The following is a 16,138-nucleotide window of genomic DNA, read 5'->3' as shown; positions in this document are numbered from 1 at the left end:
CCATTGCTTAGCATTCGGGAGGACGCCGGTTCGATTCCGGGTCCGTCTGCCTTGGTCCAAGTTTTTCTGTGGTTTCCTTGGATCACCTAGGCAAATGCCGAGGCAGTAATACTCCACACATAATCTTTCATTCTCTTCTGTCTTCATTTCGTCCGTCTCAACTTTCTCACCCGAACCACCACCCCCCATTCCCATGATTCCTGAAAGCAGGCTGAAGAGGGCCTTCCGCCCTACCTTCCGGCGTAGTCCGGAGGGACTGCCCGCCCACCAGCATTAGTGGCTGGTGGGAATGAAACACCCAAAAGTTTTTTTTTTTTTAAGAGGAAGCTGTTCCGACAAACTGAAACAGGTAGTATCTCGTTTTCACTATATTCCGAGCCCCCGATCTTTTGTACTGATACACCTGCATACTGTTGTTGTATTAAAGATTTCTCAAGCATACATAGCATAGACAAGTTGTCTCCGAGGAGAAAGAGAATAAATACCATAATGGCAGAGCAACCTTCCTATACCATCTGAACATATAGGAGTGTTATATATATGCAAAATACAGAAAGTTAATAGCCAACACAAACAATATTATTACGCCGAAATAGTACTATTCGCGTAAGTCTAACACTTAAGAACAGCACGAAAGCCTCCACAATTGTCTATGCTAAATAGTACATTTACTAGCATTTTTTCTAAATTTTCTGTATTTTGTTTTTAATAATATTACTCAACGGCGTCTCCTCTTCATTTCTTTTACGCGAAATTTGTCAATTTTTGCAGGGCTAAAGTGTTACACACCCCTCAAAAACTAGTGCAAAAATCTAAGAGTAACGGTTAAAACCGCACCCCAATATTCAAATTAGTAACGGAGATACGACCCTTCAAAGATACCCATGCCTAAGCGCATAATGTCTCAAGAGAAACAGTAGAGGTGCGTGAATTTAATATGCGTTTACTGCAAGTCAGATTTAGTCAGTACCAATTTATTAATGTTATGTTATGCATTATACATTCGTGGAACATGACAATTAGTTTCTTAATTTACCCAACATGTTTAAACTTTAGAAGTTTTTTCTATTATTTTCAATAGTATTCCAAAAAACGAAGTTTTTGTTCGGAAGATGTCGTCATGATTTGTTTTGTATTTTTTTCGGCACTACTTTTACTTTGCATAATTAAATAAATATAATTAATACGCAGCTCGAACATTTAGGTACGCCAATTTAAAGAATGCATTCATTCACTTTGTATGTCCACAGTAGAGCAGTATGATTTTCTTCCTCCATTTGATTAAGCTCACTTACTAAACCTAGGTTCAAATCCACTGTATCTCCTGTAGAGTAGGAAGGTTTACAGATTTTGTTGGTTCACACTTCATTAAGAGGCAAAAATCTACGAGTGGTTGAAGTTTTGTCACCACGCAATCCAAGGGCATGAGATCCTGAATTGCTTTTATCAACTGTTTACGCCTGTAGAAATATACAAAATGTGTGCAATCAGATAGAATTGGGGTTAGAAGGGAATTAAGTAGAAAGAATAATGGAAAGATACAGGGAAACAGTGGTAGTAGTAAGGATGAATGGTATAAGATGGGGAAAATTTTAGACGATTTGAGGAGTAAAGCAGGGATACAAACTGCTAAATGCACAATTGTTTAATATACATATGAGGAAAAAGAAGGGGATATAAGGAAAGAAATATGGAGGAGGAAGGTAATGGAAATAGGAATAAAAAGTAGATACGATAGAGAAAGGGAGGAAAAAAAAAAGTTGGAAAATTAGTGGGAAATAGATGCAAGAAAATAATAAGAGAAGAGAGTTTAAAAACAATAGAGAGATCTAGATATGTGGTGGGTATGAAAGGAATTAAATGGAGGGACTGGCTGGGAAAATGGGTGCCAAGGTATTTAAAAGAGGGGAGCGAGATAAATGTAGTAGCAAGATTTAGGACAGGGAACGAATATAAGGGATGTGAATACATACTGGAAAAAGGAAGAAGAAAGAAGATGTAGGATATGTAAAAGAGAGCTTGAAACATGTATTAGGGGCATGTAAGAATGTTGGAAAGTAGGACGAATGTTTTGAGTTGATCAATGAGGGTGGAAGTCAGACTGATTTAAAGCAGACTTTAAGAAATAGGAGATAATGTTGGATTGTAAGACATTAAGTTTTAAGGGTGAGGAAATAGACTTGTAATATTAAAAAAAATTAAATAATAGATTAAGGTTAAAATAGGTGTCAGTATGGGCAAAGAAAGAAGGGTAGAATTGTAGATCGCTCATGGATAGGAGAGTTAATAACATGTTAAGGATATACGATAGGAATAAGAATAAGGTTTAATATGTTAAGTAAATAAGACAGTCACTATTGTAAAATGATATTATTGTTGGAAAATGATCAAGATCGATGTAAATATAAGGTTAAAATAAAGTAAAGCAAGTTTTTTTCTAATTTTTGAGTGTAGTATTACTTTGAGATAACCTCCGTTATTAATTTTTTACTATTGGATTAATGTAAATGAAAATGAATTTTCACATTAATATTTGATATTAACCACTATTAAATGTTGGAGTGTTTCATATATGGTATATAGTATTTTTACTATTGCTTCTTAATTTATTTTTTAAGCGTTAACTGCTTGTGGATCGTTGAACAAAAAAATAGGATGCTGTTTACCAATGGTTTGTTTTATTATGAAAATATAACACCATTTTCAATATTTATATATACATTGAATAAAAATTACATCCCCTTTAAATAAATATTCTTGAACTTAATAATTATAAGTAAGCAAATTAAGTGTAAAAATAAGGCCTTCGCCAAGGTAAAAAGATAGGTAAATATCTATTTAGCATAGTCAAATATCATTTGTACTTTTATAAAACTTCTGTACTGAAAAAGAACTTGAAAAAGTGATATTTATTAATACCTACTAAAAATGCGGCACCAAATCGAAACATTAAATATTCTAATTTCTTAAAATGCCCGAATCTAGTTTATTGACTAAAAATAATTAAAAACAACTCCTAGAATTGAAAAAATGCATATTTAAATTATGTTTTTGTCAAATATCCTCCATAGTTCCTTTACAATGGGAACAACAGGTGGCGCGCGTTGAAGGATACTGTAAATACATTTGTCCCTGTCCTATGGACAGCGCAGCCCCTAATAGAGCGTTACATATTAAATCTGGTTTTGAAGTTGGAATCACTGGGTTTTCTAGAGTCTGAAATAGTAAATTAATAAGTAGTAAGTTCTTTGGTTTTCGTTTAATTAAAAGTTATATTTGGTACAAAATAATATAAGTTAAATGTGAGTTTGATTCGCGTGGAGGGTGAAATCTATTATTTTTATTTGTTGGTTACAGATGACCATGCATTTCTGAAAATGCGCGAAACCTACTAATTTCATTTCCTTTCCATAATTATTTTAATTTTAACGTTTTTGATTTATTAGGCAACGTTCAGATGGACGAGCGCTTGTGCAACTCCATAAACCGTTCAAAAGAGAGCCTATACTTGTTACGCACGTTAATAAGTACTGAAAACTGATTTAGATCTAAAGTCTAACTTCATATTCAATTTTGAAGTTCTTTTTTGTAGGACCCACAATATAGAGCAATATTTATGTAGGACACCCTACACCCTACACCTTTTTCTCCTGGTTACTACATTTGATAATCGTAGAACAAGTGCTCATAAAATCGACAACTTATGAATGGAGGACTGAAAAATTGGCGCATAATATTTGTGGGACAGTATGAGAATTTTGTTATATGAGTAAATAACTAACAATTGCGCTAGATACAGCTTGTTGGTAATAAATTTTCATATACTCGTGTATTTAGCATATAGCGGTTAGGGAAATCAACGGTTGATGCGTCAATTGAATTTAATTATTTTTTCGTTAAACTGCAAAAGAAATGTTATACATTGTTTACTTTCTGTAGCGATGTGACCCTTCAGTTTGACCGGCGCAAAGTAGAAAAGAACAGCACTAGACCAGAAAAGGAAGGAGACAACTATCGGCCAAACTTTTAACCGCTCGGAAAAATTGACCATTTTATCCACTACAATTGCATTGCTCAAATGTGCTGTTATTGGTACCATTTACTACTGAAAATATCAACTAGATGTTTATTTATATTTGAAGATATACTAAATGCTTTAACGTTTGTTTTCAACTCGCACTACTATTCATGATTGAACAAAACTTTTGGCAGGTACTGTATGGAAAAGTATGTTTAATGAACAAGAGTCGAGAGTATAATGAGCTTTTTTCTCCCTACCTACGATTTTGCCAGCGCGCATCCAAGACATTGGAAGGCGCACATCCCTAGAGAAAGTAAATGAAGTATACTTCTCCTGTTAATAAGTTTATTGGTTTAAGGTAAGAAAAGACAATACGATAGAAGTGTGTTTTCATAGGCATGTCTCCTCCCTTTTGTTTACCATAAAGCAAATCTATAAGAACATCAATGTGTTACCGTGTTTTTATGGTTTTTAACGTTGAAAAACTATGCTTATAAGTGGTCAGTATTATGATCTTTACAACATGCTACAAATTCAAGGTGATTGGAGCTGTGACTGCTTGTAAACGTTATGATTAAATACGGAATTGCGTCTCACATGCGGCAACTGCTACGATTTAAACGGTTTTACGTGTATTATCGCCCGCCCATTCTGAACAACCTTAAGTATACCTAAATTACTGATGAGTTGATGCCCTATTTAAATAAGTTTGTAATAGAGTTATTAATTCGAATAGTAATAATATAACAGACCGCAACATTAAGTTTATTAGTTGCCATATCATTATGGATATTAACAAAAAAACAATAAAAATATAGGTATAGCTACAGTTTTTCTGCAGTTTGAAAATAATTCTATCAAGTTAGTTACATTTTTTTATGATTTTAGTTTCAAGCACTTTTAGAAACAGAGCGGGAAATACGCCTTTTACGTAATTTTGGAGTATAAAATACCTTTGAAAAATTCATTAGCATGGACATATTTTGACTAGCAAAAAACATTTTCTGAAATAATTTTCTTTGGTAAAGAATTTTATTTCATTTCGGCATTTTGTTGTTAAAAAATTAATAATTCAATAAATTTACTAATTATGTAAATACATGACAAATGTCTTACCTTTTTACCACGAGCTTCATACAGGGTGCTCTTAAAGCTAATTCTTGCGCAGTTATTTTCAATAGGATCATGGCATCCAAATTTTTCTGAAAATTTGTTACTCATATCACATATTTTCTTAACTAATTCAATTACATCACAGTGTGTATTAGAACTTTCTGGGTCAACTATGTTTTCTGAATTATGAACTGCACTAAGATGTTTATAAATGTTGCATAAATGTTTTTTTAATTTATCTCGTTCTTCTAAAAGACCTTTTATAATTTCTTGACATTCATTAACTTTATTGCTTAAGGCCGACTTCCAACGGGCTAATTCTTCCACCATTAAGCTGTAGACATAAACACATAAAGTAAAAATGAATTAATAATATTTAATTTTTCCATACCTAGATGCTAAAAATTTACTTCTCCAAACCTCACATTGACCTGATAGCCATTCAGTCTGTTCTTGATGAGAAGTAAGATGATTTGCAGAACTTAGCAGAGCTCTAGCTAACTGAAGTTTGTCTTCTGTTAAATGTTGAACCCTAGATTCTAAATCTTCACCTACAGCTGCTACTAGTAATGTTTTTAGTTCACTGTTTACCTAAATACAGAAGCGTTTTTCAATTCAGAGAAACATAAAAACCATTAGCAATGTAGGAAACATAGCAACAGACATAAAAAACATTTTAAACTAAGCAAAAAAATGCGAACAAACCTGGGCTTGAAACTTTAATTGATTCTCCAGATGATTATTATTTTCTCTTAAGTTTTTGATATCTGTCTCATACTGTAATTTAGCCTTTTCCCAATCAGCTCTTGAAATAGGATCATTGTTTTCTGGATTAAATGATTTACATAATTCGGCTGTTCTAATAACAGACATTTGTGTCACTAGATCTTGTATAGCTGCATTGTTTCTTAAAGGTCTTTCCATTATAATAGATTTTTGTTTATTACTTAGTGGTAAAATGGGTTGTACAGATGCTTTATAAGGCTCACAAGGCACAAATTTTGGCTCCTTCGGCTTTCTTGAGAAAATATTTTGTGTTTTACATTTTCTTGGAACATATTTAGGAACTGCATAGAAAATTTTTCCTTTGGGTTCTACTGGTCGAAAAGTCTGACAATAATTAATCGTTGGTTGGATCTTCATATTTAGGTGATTTAAAAATCTATTTTCAGTATTTATTGAAGCCGTATTTTCCATTCCATCGCCACTTGTTCTATCCGTCATGATAGTAAAATAATTACAATTTTTGTAAAATTGCAGGCAATAATGTTTTTTATGTTATAATTATTAATTACTACAAAATATTACACTAACTGTCTCAAATAAAAAAAGGTAATAAATAATTTATTATGAACAGCTGACTAGGTTTTGCCCAGTTTTGCTACTTGCAGACAGAAGTTGGGTTATATGCATGCTACTATAATATCTCTTATCTATGACATGTCCATAGACAAAGACAAGTCATGTTATATGATTCTATAGTATGGTCTAGCCACTACCACCATAGACTTAGAAAATGGCCTGAACAAGTGAGCAATACCCTCACGCAATTGACCACTCTTTAGAAAGAGGGGAACCGATAGTTAGATCAATATCTGTTTCTTTATTTCTTTCTTTACCTCGTTCATTCACCACTGTAAGACTCACGTAAACCGATCAAAATTCTAAAAAAAGAGAACTAGTGGCCATATATATCTCTCACACGTTTTTGCCTGCATTACTTCATGGTTAAATAGAGAAAGCGCAGTCCATTTTCTGTGTTTATGTTCCTAAAGTTTTATGCGGAATTTTGAGTAACAATATCCTAATAACGCCGTTAGTCAGTTCTTTTAAAAAAATTAAAAACACGGTCGGACCATGCAGGAGACACTCATAATATCTATGCTCATAATGTTTTTTACTTGATTTTAACCATAGATAACATTTTAATTTATGATTTTAACCTTTAAAGTACATTTAAATAGGGTTTAAATGAATGTGAAATACAACCAAAATTAAGGCAACAAGCTAGATAACAAGTAGTTTTAAAACTTATTGTAAAGAATGGCCAAACTTATTAGAAATAATGCATTGTTTGCGAAAGTAAGTTGGAAATTTCCATGGTATATCAGGGTATACATATGTATAATAAAAGTACTTGTTTGCAGATAATAAAAGAACACGCTCCACCTCAATGCTTTATCCACACAACGACAAATCTTAATAAATGCCAAGCTGGTAGATATCGAATATCACTTAGAAAAGATTTCCCTTTAACCTACGAAATGGCAAATCCACCTCATCAAATAGCACATCGAAAAGCATGGAACTCATGGAATACATGTATGAATGGTTATAAGCATTGTCATTTTTAACATGTTTCATGTATAAATATATTTTCAGCAAATGTAGATGGGGGCGTACGTCCTGCTGAAACTGCAGTTGAAGATTTGTTCATTAGAAAATTTATTACAGGAACTTGGCATAATCTATTTGTTAGTGAAGTAATAATTAAAAGACAACACAATATTATTCGTATTGCAGGAATAGTTCACCAACAAGCAAATGCTAGACAAATGTATTTTCTGATTGGTTATTGTGAGGAACTTCTTAGCTATTGGTTGCAGTGTCTTGTTAAAATGGAACTTCAAACTGTACAGGATAAACGTGATGTAGTGTTTAAATATATTTAAAATGTCTTTACTATTTTACACTGATCTATATTGATTATAGTTTAATGTAGCTAGTTATAAAAGTGTTTATGTGAGAAATTGATTGGTAAAATAATTTATTTGAAAACCTACAGATAAGAAAAAACTTAAAACTGCATGAAAAGTTTTGTTTTGCTGTGAAAATTGAATAAAAATTCAAGTTTGTAATGCACAGTCAAAATTTGACCACTTGTGCCACTTTATCTTTATCCCTTTTTAAAATAAATAAAAAAGGCGTTGGTTTTACTTAAAAGGTCCACGATGAACTATTTAGATGATTTTTCAACATAGACGGTCATATACAGGGTTGCTCGAAAATTACCCTCATTGTTCATTATTTTGATACAAGATTCCAAATGCTTTTGTTTTAGTTAAATGATCCAAAAAGTTCGTTACATTCATTTTTCCGATTGGACTCATATTAACAGGGCTGTTATTTAAACGAAACCTTCTTTCTTTTATAGTAAATAAAATTTCGATGCTACAGACGATCATATATTAAAATAGAGAACAAGATTTGCTTATTTTTGTTTATTGGAGAAAATCAACGGGCATAGGCGCAATACGTATTAAGTTAATGTACAGAGAGCAATCGTATTAAAGTCACAAGAGAGAGCAGGCGTATAAATTATAGAAAAGATGTATAGATAATGAAATATAGGTAAACAAATGGAGTTCTTAATCAAGATTTATGGTGAGGTAGTAAAGTAAATACCATAGTTCCACGGTATTCGGTTCCTGTTTAATGTCCGTGTTTAGGTGATTTAAAAATCTATTTAAGTTGAATTAAAGTGATAGTTTGAACGACTAGGCATTTCGGATACTTGGCGACCAGCATGGAGGCTATAAGGTGCTTCGCGAGGGCAGATAATATCAGAGAGCTCACTATAATCTATATTCGATATATAATATTATACAAATTTTAAGTCAGTGAGTTGATGCAGGCAGGATACCAGAATGATATGAAATAAGATTGTATATTATCAAAATTATGGTCAAATAGAGAAAAGGGAATATGATTACGATGAGTTAAAATTCGTTAAAATCTATGCTGCATTGCCTCGACTCGCCTACTTCGGTAAAAGAAATATGATGTCCATTTAGGTGCTCCATATAGCAATATTGGCGTAACGAGCGACTTGTATAAATATATATAAGTATGAAAAAACAGGACCGTGAAGCTGGCACCACAAAGTCCCGAAAATGAATTTCGAAAATGCCAAAATTAGGGGCTTTTTAGGGGCTAATTTGGTGCCAAAGTTATAAATTAGGTGCTCTTCAAATAAAAAAGTTATTCACGATACAATAATTTTGTGCTATCTGACATGAAGCTGACACGAAACCATGTATTTATTAATAAAAATCGAATGTATGAACAACAAATTTAGGTGCTAATAAGGTGCTCTGAGACAGTAGGATTAACATTTCAGTCAAATATAGCGCAATGCATACACTGATATGGTTCAAATAAACAATTCAGACACGATGACAAATCAAAGAAACAAAATTACAAAAATGAGAGCTATTTAAGTGCTCATTGGCTGCAAATAAAAATTCGCGATAAACAAAGAATAAACATGTAATGAGAACCTGAAGAAATGAAAAAAAGAAAAGCTAGTAAGTACAAATTCATTCATGGAAATGCTGTGAATTAAGTGCTAATTAAGGGCTATTTTTGTATAATAAAAATAGTAATTTTTTAATTGAAGATTATGAGTAGAGAAAATCAAGAAGTCATGCTAAGTATTTACAAAGACACAATGAAAAGCTTGATATCAAATCTATTATAAGTTGAGAATTAAATGCTAATTAAGGGCTATTTTTCTAACACAAAACTGGCCATGTTTTGTAAGAGATTATAAGTAGAAATGATTATGGATTAGACGTGATATCTAGCGTTTTATTATATTTTCGTATATATAGGTACTCAGTATGACACCATAATCATTTCTACTCATAACCTCTTACAAAAACATGGCCAGTTTTGTGTTACAAAAATAGCCCTCAATTAGCACATAGTTCTCAACTTATAATAGATTCCATATCAAGCTTTTCATTTTGTCTTTATAAATACTCACAATCAGTATGACTTTATATTTATTACTGCTTAAAATTTTCTACTTGAACATGGTCAGTTTTGTGTGACAAAAATAGCTCTCAATTACCTAGCACTTAATTCTCAACTTATAATAGATTTGATATCAAGCTTTTTATTTCGTCTTTGTAAATGCTCAGTATGACTTTCTATTTATTACTGCTTAAAATTTTCTACTTGAACATGGCCAGTTTTGTGTTACAAAAATAGCCCTCAATTAGCACTTAATTCTCAACTTATAATAGATTTGATATCAAGCTTTTTATTTCGTCTTTGTAAATGCTCAGTATGACTTTCTATTTATTACTGCTTAAAATTTTCTACTTGAACATGACCAGTTTTGTATTACAAAAATAGCCCTCAATTAGCACTTAATTCTCAACTTATAATAGATTTGATATCAAGCTTTTTATTTCGTCTTTGTAAATGCTCAGTATGACTTTCTATTTATTACTGCTTAAAATTTTCTACTTGAACATGACCAGTTTTGTATTACAAAAATAGCCCTCAATTAGCACTTAATTCTCAACTTATAATAGATTTGATATCAAGCTTTTTATTTCGTCTTTGTAAATGCTCAGTATGACTTTCTATTTATTACTGCTTAAAATTTTCTACTTGAACATGACCAGTTTTGTATTACAAAAATAGCCCTCAATTAGCACTTAATTCTCAACTTATAATAGATTTGATATCAAGCTTTTTATTTCGTCTTTGTAAATGCTCAGTATGACTTTCTATTTATTACTGCTTAAAATTTTCTACTTGAACATGACCAGTTTTGTATTACAAAAATAGCCCTCAATTAGCACTTAATTCTCAACTTATAATAGATTTGATATCAAGCTTTTTATTTCGTCTTTGTAAATGCTCAGTATGACTTTCTATTTATTACTGCTTAAAATTTTCTACTTGAACATGACCAGTTTTGTATTACAAAAATAGCCCTCAATTAGCACTTAATTCTCAACTTATAATAGATTTGATATCAAGCTTTTTATTTCGTCTTTGTAAATGCTCAGTATGACTTTCTATTTATTACTGCTTAAAATTTTCTACTTGAACATGACCAGTTTTGTATTACAAAAATAGCCCTCAATTAGCACTTAATTCTCAACTTATAATAGATTTGATATCAAGCTTTTTATTTCGTCTTTGTAAATGCTCAGTATGACTTTCTATTTATTACTGCTTAAAATTTTCTACTTGAACATGACCAGTTTTGTATTACAAAAATAGCCCTCAATTAGCACTTAATTCTCAACTTATAATAGATTTGATATCAAGCTTTTTATTTCGTCTTTGTAAATGCTCAGTATGACTTTCTATTTATTACTGCTTAAAATTTTCTACTTGAACATGACCAGTTTTGTATTACAAAAATAGCCCTCAATTAGCACTTAATTCTCAACTTATAATAGATTTGATATCAAGCTTTTTATTTCGTCTTTGTAAATGCTCAGTATGACTTTCTATTTATTACTGCTTAAAATTTTCTACTTGAACATGACCAGTTTTGTATTACAAAAATAGCCCTCAATTAGCACTTAATTCTCAACTTATAATAGATTTGATATCAAGCTTTTTATTTCGTCTTTGTAAATGCTCAGTATGACTTTCTATTTATTACTGCTTAAAATTTTCTACTTGAACATGACCAGTTTTGTATTACAAAAATAGCCCTCAATTAGCACTTAATTCTCAACTTATAATAGATTTGATATCAAGCTTTTTATTTCGTCTTTGTAAATGCTCAGTATGACTTTCTATTTATTACTGCTTAAAATTTTCTACTTGAACATGACCAGTTTTGTATTACAAAAATAGCCCTCAATTAGCACTTAATTCTCAACTTATAATAGATTTGATATCAAGCTTTTTATTTCGTCTTTGTAAATGCTCAGTATGACTTTCTATTTATTACTGCTTAAAATTTTCTACTTGAACATGACCAGTTTTGTATTACAAAAATAGCCCTCAATTAGCACTTAATTCTCAACTTATAATAGATTTGATATCAAGCTTTTTATTTCGTCTTTGTAAATGCTCAGTATGACTTTCTATTTATTACTGCTTAAAATTTTCTACTTGAACATGACCAGTTTTGTATTACAAAAATAGCCCTCAATTAGCACTTAATTCTCAACTTATAATAGATTTGATATCAAGCTTTTTATTTCGTCTTTGTAAATGCTCAGTATGACTTTCTATTTATTACTGCTTAAAATTTTCTACTTGAACATGACCAGTTTTGTATTACAAAAATAGCCCTCAATTAGCACTTAATTCTCAACTTATAATAGATTTGATATCAAGCTTTTTATTTCGTCTTTGTAAATGCTCAGTATGACTTTCTATTTATTACTGCTTAAAATTTTCTACTTGAACATGACCAGTTTTGTATTACAAAAATAGCCCTCAATTAGCACTTAATTCTCAACTTATAATAGATTTGATATCAAGCTTTTTATTTCGTCTTTGTAAATGCTCAGTATGACTTTCTATTTATTACTGCTTAAAATTTTCTACTTGAACATGACCAGTTTTGTATTACAAAAATAGCCCTCAATTAGCACTTAATTCTCAACTTATAATAGATTTGATATCAAGCTTTTTATTTCGTCTTTGTAAATGCTCAGTATGACTTTCTATTTATTACTGCTTAAAATTTTCTACTTGAACATGACCAGTTTTGTATTACAAAAATAGCCCTCAATTAGCACTTAATTCTCAACTTATAATAGATTTGATATCAAGCTTTTTATTTCGTCTTTGTAAATGCTCAGTATGACTTTCTATTTATTACTGCTTAAAATTTTCTACTTGAACATGACCAGTTTTGTATTACAAAAATAGCCCTCAATTAGCACTTAATTCTCAACTTATAATAGATTTGATATCAAGCTTTTTATTTCGTCTTTGTAAATGCTCAGTATGACTTTCTATTTATTACTGCTTAAAATTTTCTACTTGAACATGACCAGTTTTGTATTACAAAAATAGCCCTCAATTAGCACTTAATTCTCAACTTATAATAGATTTGATATCAAGCTATTTATTTTGTCTTTGTAAATGCTCAGCATGACTTATCGATTACTGCTTATAATTTTCTACCTAAACATGGCCAGTTTTGTGTTACAAAAAAGCCTTCCATTGGCCTTTAATTCTTAGTTAATTATAGACGTGATATCTCGCCTTTCATTAAATCTTCGTAAATACTCAGTATGACACCATAATCATGTTTACTTATAATATTCTACATAAACGTGGTCAGTTTTGTGTTACAAAAATATCCCTCAATTAGCACTTAATTCTTAACTCATAGTCAATTTGATATCGAGCTTTTCATTATGTCTTTATAAATACTCAGTATGACTTTATATTTATTACTGCTTACCTATAATTTTGTACTTAAACATGGCCAGTTTTGTGTTACAAAAATAGCTCTCAATTAGCACTTAATTCTCAACTCATAATAAATTTGATATCAAGCTTTTCTTTATGTCTTTTCAAATACTCAGCATGACTTTATGATTTTTAGTACTCATAATCTTCAATTAAAAAATGTCCAGTTTTATTATACAAAAATAGCCCTAATTAGCACTCAATTCACAGCATTTCCATGAATTGATTTGTTACTATCTTTTCTTTTTTTCATTTATCCACTTTTGTGATAATTAGGTTCTCATTACATGTTTATTCTTTGTTTATCGCGAATTTTTATCCGCAGCCAATGAGCACTTAAATAGCTGTTAAATTTGTCCACGGTATCATATTTTTGTAATTTTGTTTCTTTGATTTGTCATCGTGACTGAATTGTTTATTTGAACTATATCAGTGTATGCATTGCGCTATATTTGACTGAAATGTTAATCCTACTGTCTCAGAGCACCCAATTAGCACCTAAATTTGTTGTTCATACATTCGATTTTTATTAATAAATACATGGTTTCGTGTCAGCTTCACGTCAGATAGCACAAGATTATTGTATCGTGAATAACTTTTTTATTTGAAGAGCACCTAATTTATAACTTTGGCACCAAATTAGCCCCTAAAAAGCTCCTAATTTTGGCATTTTCGAAATTCATTTTTGGGACTTCATGGTGCCAGCTTCACAGGGCTTGAAAAAACGTAAGCTAGTATCGAAAACCAAGATCTTTATATACTTAACGTTTGTGCGTGTCAGTATTGTGTTACCACAATGATATGCAAAATCAATAAATCGATGTGATCTGTAAAATGACTGAACGGAATTAGAATTTTTCATGCTATGGGTAATATCAGTAATGAAGATCAGAAAAAGTAGTGGGTCAAGATGGGAACCTGCGGGATACCAATAGACATATGGAAGGGCTGAGACAAACTGTTGTCTTTACAATCAACTGCTTGTTCGAAAGAAAGGACGTTGGCCAGTCCAGAGCGGCAGTATGAATCTCGACGAGCGAAAGAAATTGAGATACATGGTGTCGACTTTACCCATGTTCGAAATCACCCGAAACACGAAGTGTGTAAAACTCACAATTTTTGACCTACCAGCCAAGAAACCGTGCTAATCATTGAATATCACATGACTTATCCATCCTTCTATTTTTATAGCAATAGTCGAGAAATATAGGAAAGATACTAATAGTAGAAGTGGGTCTATAATTCATCAGACGGATTATTTTTTTAAGGACGCATGTAACATACGAACTCTTAAGGTAGTGGGGAAGCAGCCGGACTGTACTGAGGTAGAAAAAATAGCATGAAGGGGCTCAACTTTGGTCAAAGCATTTACAACGTCACTTCTTGAGACGTCAAATAGGTTCGTCTAGGTTAATTAGCACGTTCACTCGGGTGGGAAGAAAAAAAGTTCTAAATTAGGAGGCAAAAAGATTCGCTGATTCAAGAGGATCAGGCAAGTATTATTGCTGTAAGTAAAAGATGAAGGTACCGAAACCTCTGGATTGACATTGCCCATTTACATATGACTAGAAACATTTTACGTTGCGACGACGCGAAGACTCAATACTTTCTGTAGCCCATCTTACGATGGCGCAAACATAGAGCACGTAGTCGCTTAAATTCAATATAGTCATTTTCGGCGTGGGATAATCGAAAACGAAGGTGAGCAGAAACCTTATTCTTAATTACATTCACAATAAAAGTAACATCACTGAAGTTAGTAAAAGCAAGATCCAGACTGTATCCCTTATCTGTGAGAGTTTGATGAACTTGACGAAGTTCAAGAGCTGCAAAAGAATCACGTGTTGTTGTAGTCCAATGATTCGGAGCTCCATGTAATATTTGGTAAATTAAAGTCACCAATGAGAAGCAATTGATAGTTCACCAACTGTAAATTCAAATTTTCTATGGTCTTTACATATTGCTCATAATTAACTTAATATCACTACGGAGGCACACACGAACAAAAAGCACATTCGATATTAGTATCCGGACACTTGATAGGGATTGATAGGAAGTGAGATTTCACCTAGATCAAAACGCCACTACCTCTGGCTAAAGAAGAGTTAAATTCGTCCCTATCTTTTCTAGTGATAGTGTAGCAATCCAGGGCGAGAGCTGAGATCTTTTGAGATGATCACTACGTCACAATAAGAACAATAATGTCAGGCCTAAGGGAACACGTTGACAAACTGTGCTGGAGCTCTTTGAATTTAGTGCGAATCCTACGAAGGGAAGCATTTGGGTTTTTTGGATCCCTCGGACGATCTCTCGAATCCAAGAGAGTTGGTATATTCCTCTTCTACTTTACGCTAAGTTGGTCGGTTGGATGGACTGCATTGTGTTTAGCAACGACATCATGTTTCAAGCCAATATATTCTCTCTGGTTTTATGTTTTCTCCGTAATTGCATGCACCTCGGCTGGGGGGAATGCAGAGTTTTTTATGATGTCTGGTCTCTTGAGTCAAGTTGTATGTAGATGGGTCATACTTTCCCCATTTGTGGTTTGCTAAATCTAAATACTGTATCTTTAATGGAAGGCAGTGCTGGCATGTTTACTTTATTGCAGACCTCATGCAAAATAGTCTTAATCTTCTGTAAATCATGTATAATCAGTACACTCTCCTTAGCCACCTCACCACCGTTTGCTGGGTCAGACTCCTCAATACCAACAAGTGTCAAGTTTTCCTTCTTACTGTTTCTATCCTGAGTTTAGAAAAGGAGTAGCCCTTACTTCGAGGTTGTTAGATAAACTAATTAAATCATTGATATAAC

At 32.1% G+C, this 16,138-nt stretch overlaps 2 protein-coding genes across 4 annotated transcripts; one reads left to right on the top strand and one right to left on the bottom strand.

Moving 5' to 3' along the window:
* Positions 1 to 2,711: 2,711 nt before the first annotated feature.
* Positions 2,712 to 6,551, bottom strand: LOC108737640 (golgin-45). The gene is made up of 4 exons (XM_018470601.2): positions 5,840 to 6,551; positions 5,526 to 5,725; positions 5,138 to 5,468; positions 2,712 to 3,216 (listed from the first exon to the last, which is right to left on the bottom strand). Exons 1-4 carry the CDS (start codon positions 6,356 to 6,358, stop codon positions 3,055 to 3,057), a joined length of 1,212 nt encoding a protein of 403 aa, XP_018326103.1. The 5' UTR covers positions 6,359 to 6,551; the 3' UTR covers positions 2,712 to 3,054.
* A 504-nt stretch (positions 6,552 to 7,055) lies between these two features.
* On the top strand, positions 7,056 to 8,081 carry LOC108737622 (28S ribosomal protein S24, mitochondrial). 3 transcript variants are annotated; one of them, XM_018470570.2, is made up of 4 exons: positions 7,056 to 7,216; positions 7,282 to 7,456; positions 7,517 to 7,608; positions 7,658 to 7,750. In XM_018470570.2, the coding sequence occupies exons 1-4, from the start codon at positions 7,178 to 7,180 to the stop codon at positions 7,661 to 7,663; spliced, it is 312 nt and encodes a 103-aa protein (XP_018326072.1). In that variant the 5' UTR covers positions 7,056 to 7,177; the 3' UTR covers positions 7,664 to 7,750. The 3 variants fall into 3 exon arrangements, with proteins under 3 accessions (XP_018326072.1, XP_018326070.1, XP_018326071.1); XM_018470568.2 differs by having other exon boundaries at positions 7,517 to 8,081; XM_018470569.2 differs by having other exon boundaries at positions 7,269 to 7,456; positions 7,517 to 8,081.
* The last annotated feature ends 8,057 nt before the right edge of the window (positions 8,082 to 16,138 follow it).

Source organism: Agrilus planipennis, unplaced genomic scaffold (assembly GCF_000699045.2).
Source record: "Agrilus planipennis isolate EAB-ADULT unplaced genomic scaffold, Apla_2.0 scaffold87, whole genome shotgun sequence".
In the NCBI taxonomy this organism is placed as follows: Eukaryota; Metazoa; Arthropoda; class Insecta; order Coleoptera; family Buprestidae; genus Agrilus; species Agrilus planipennis.
The sequence above is the reverse complement of the archived record's forward strand: the minus strand, read 5'-3'. Positions and strand labels throughout refer to the sequence as shown.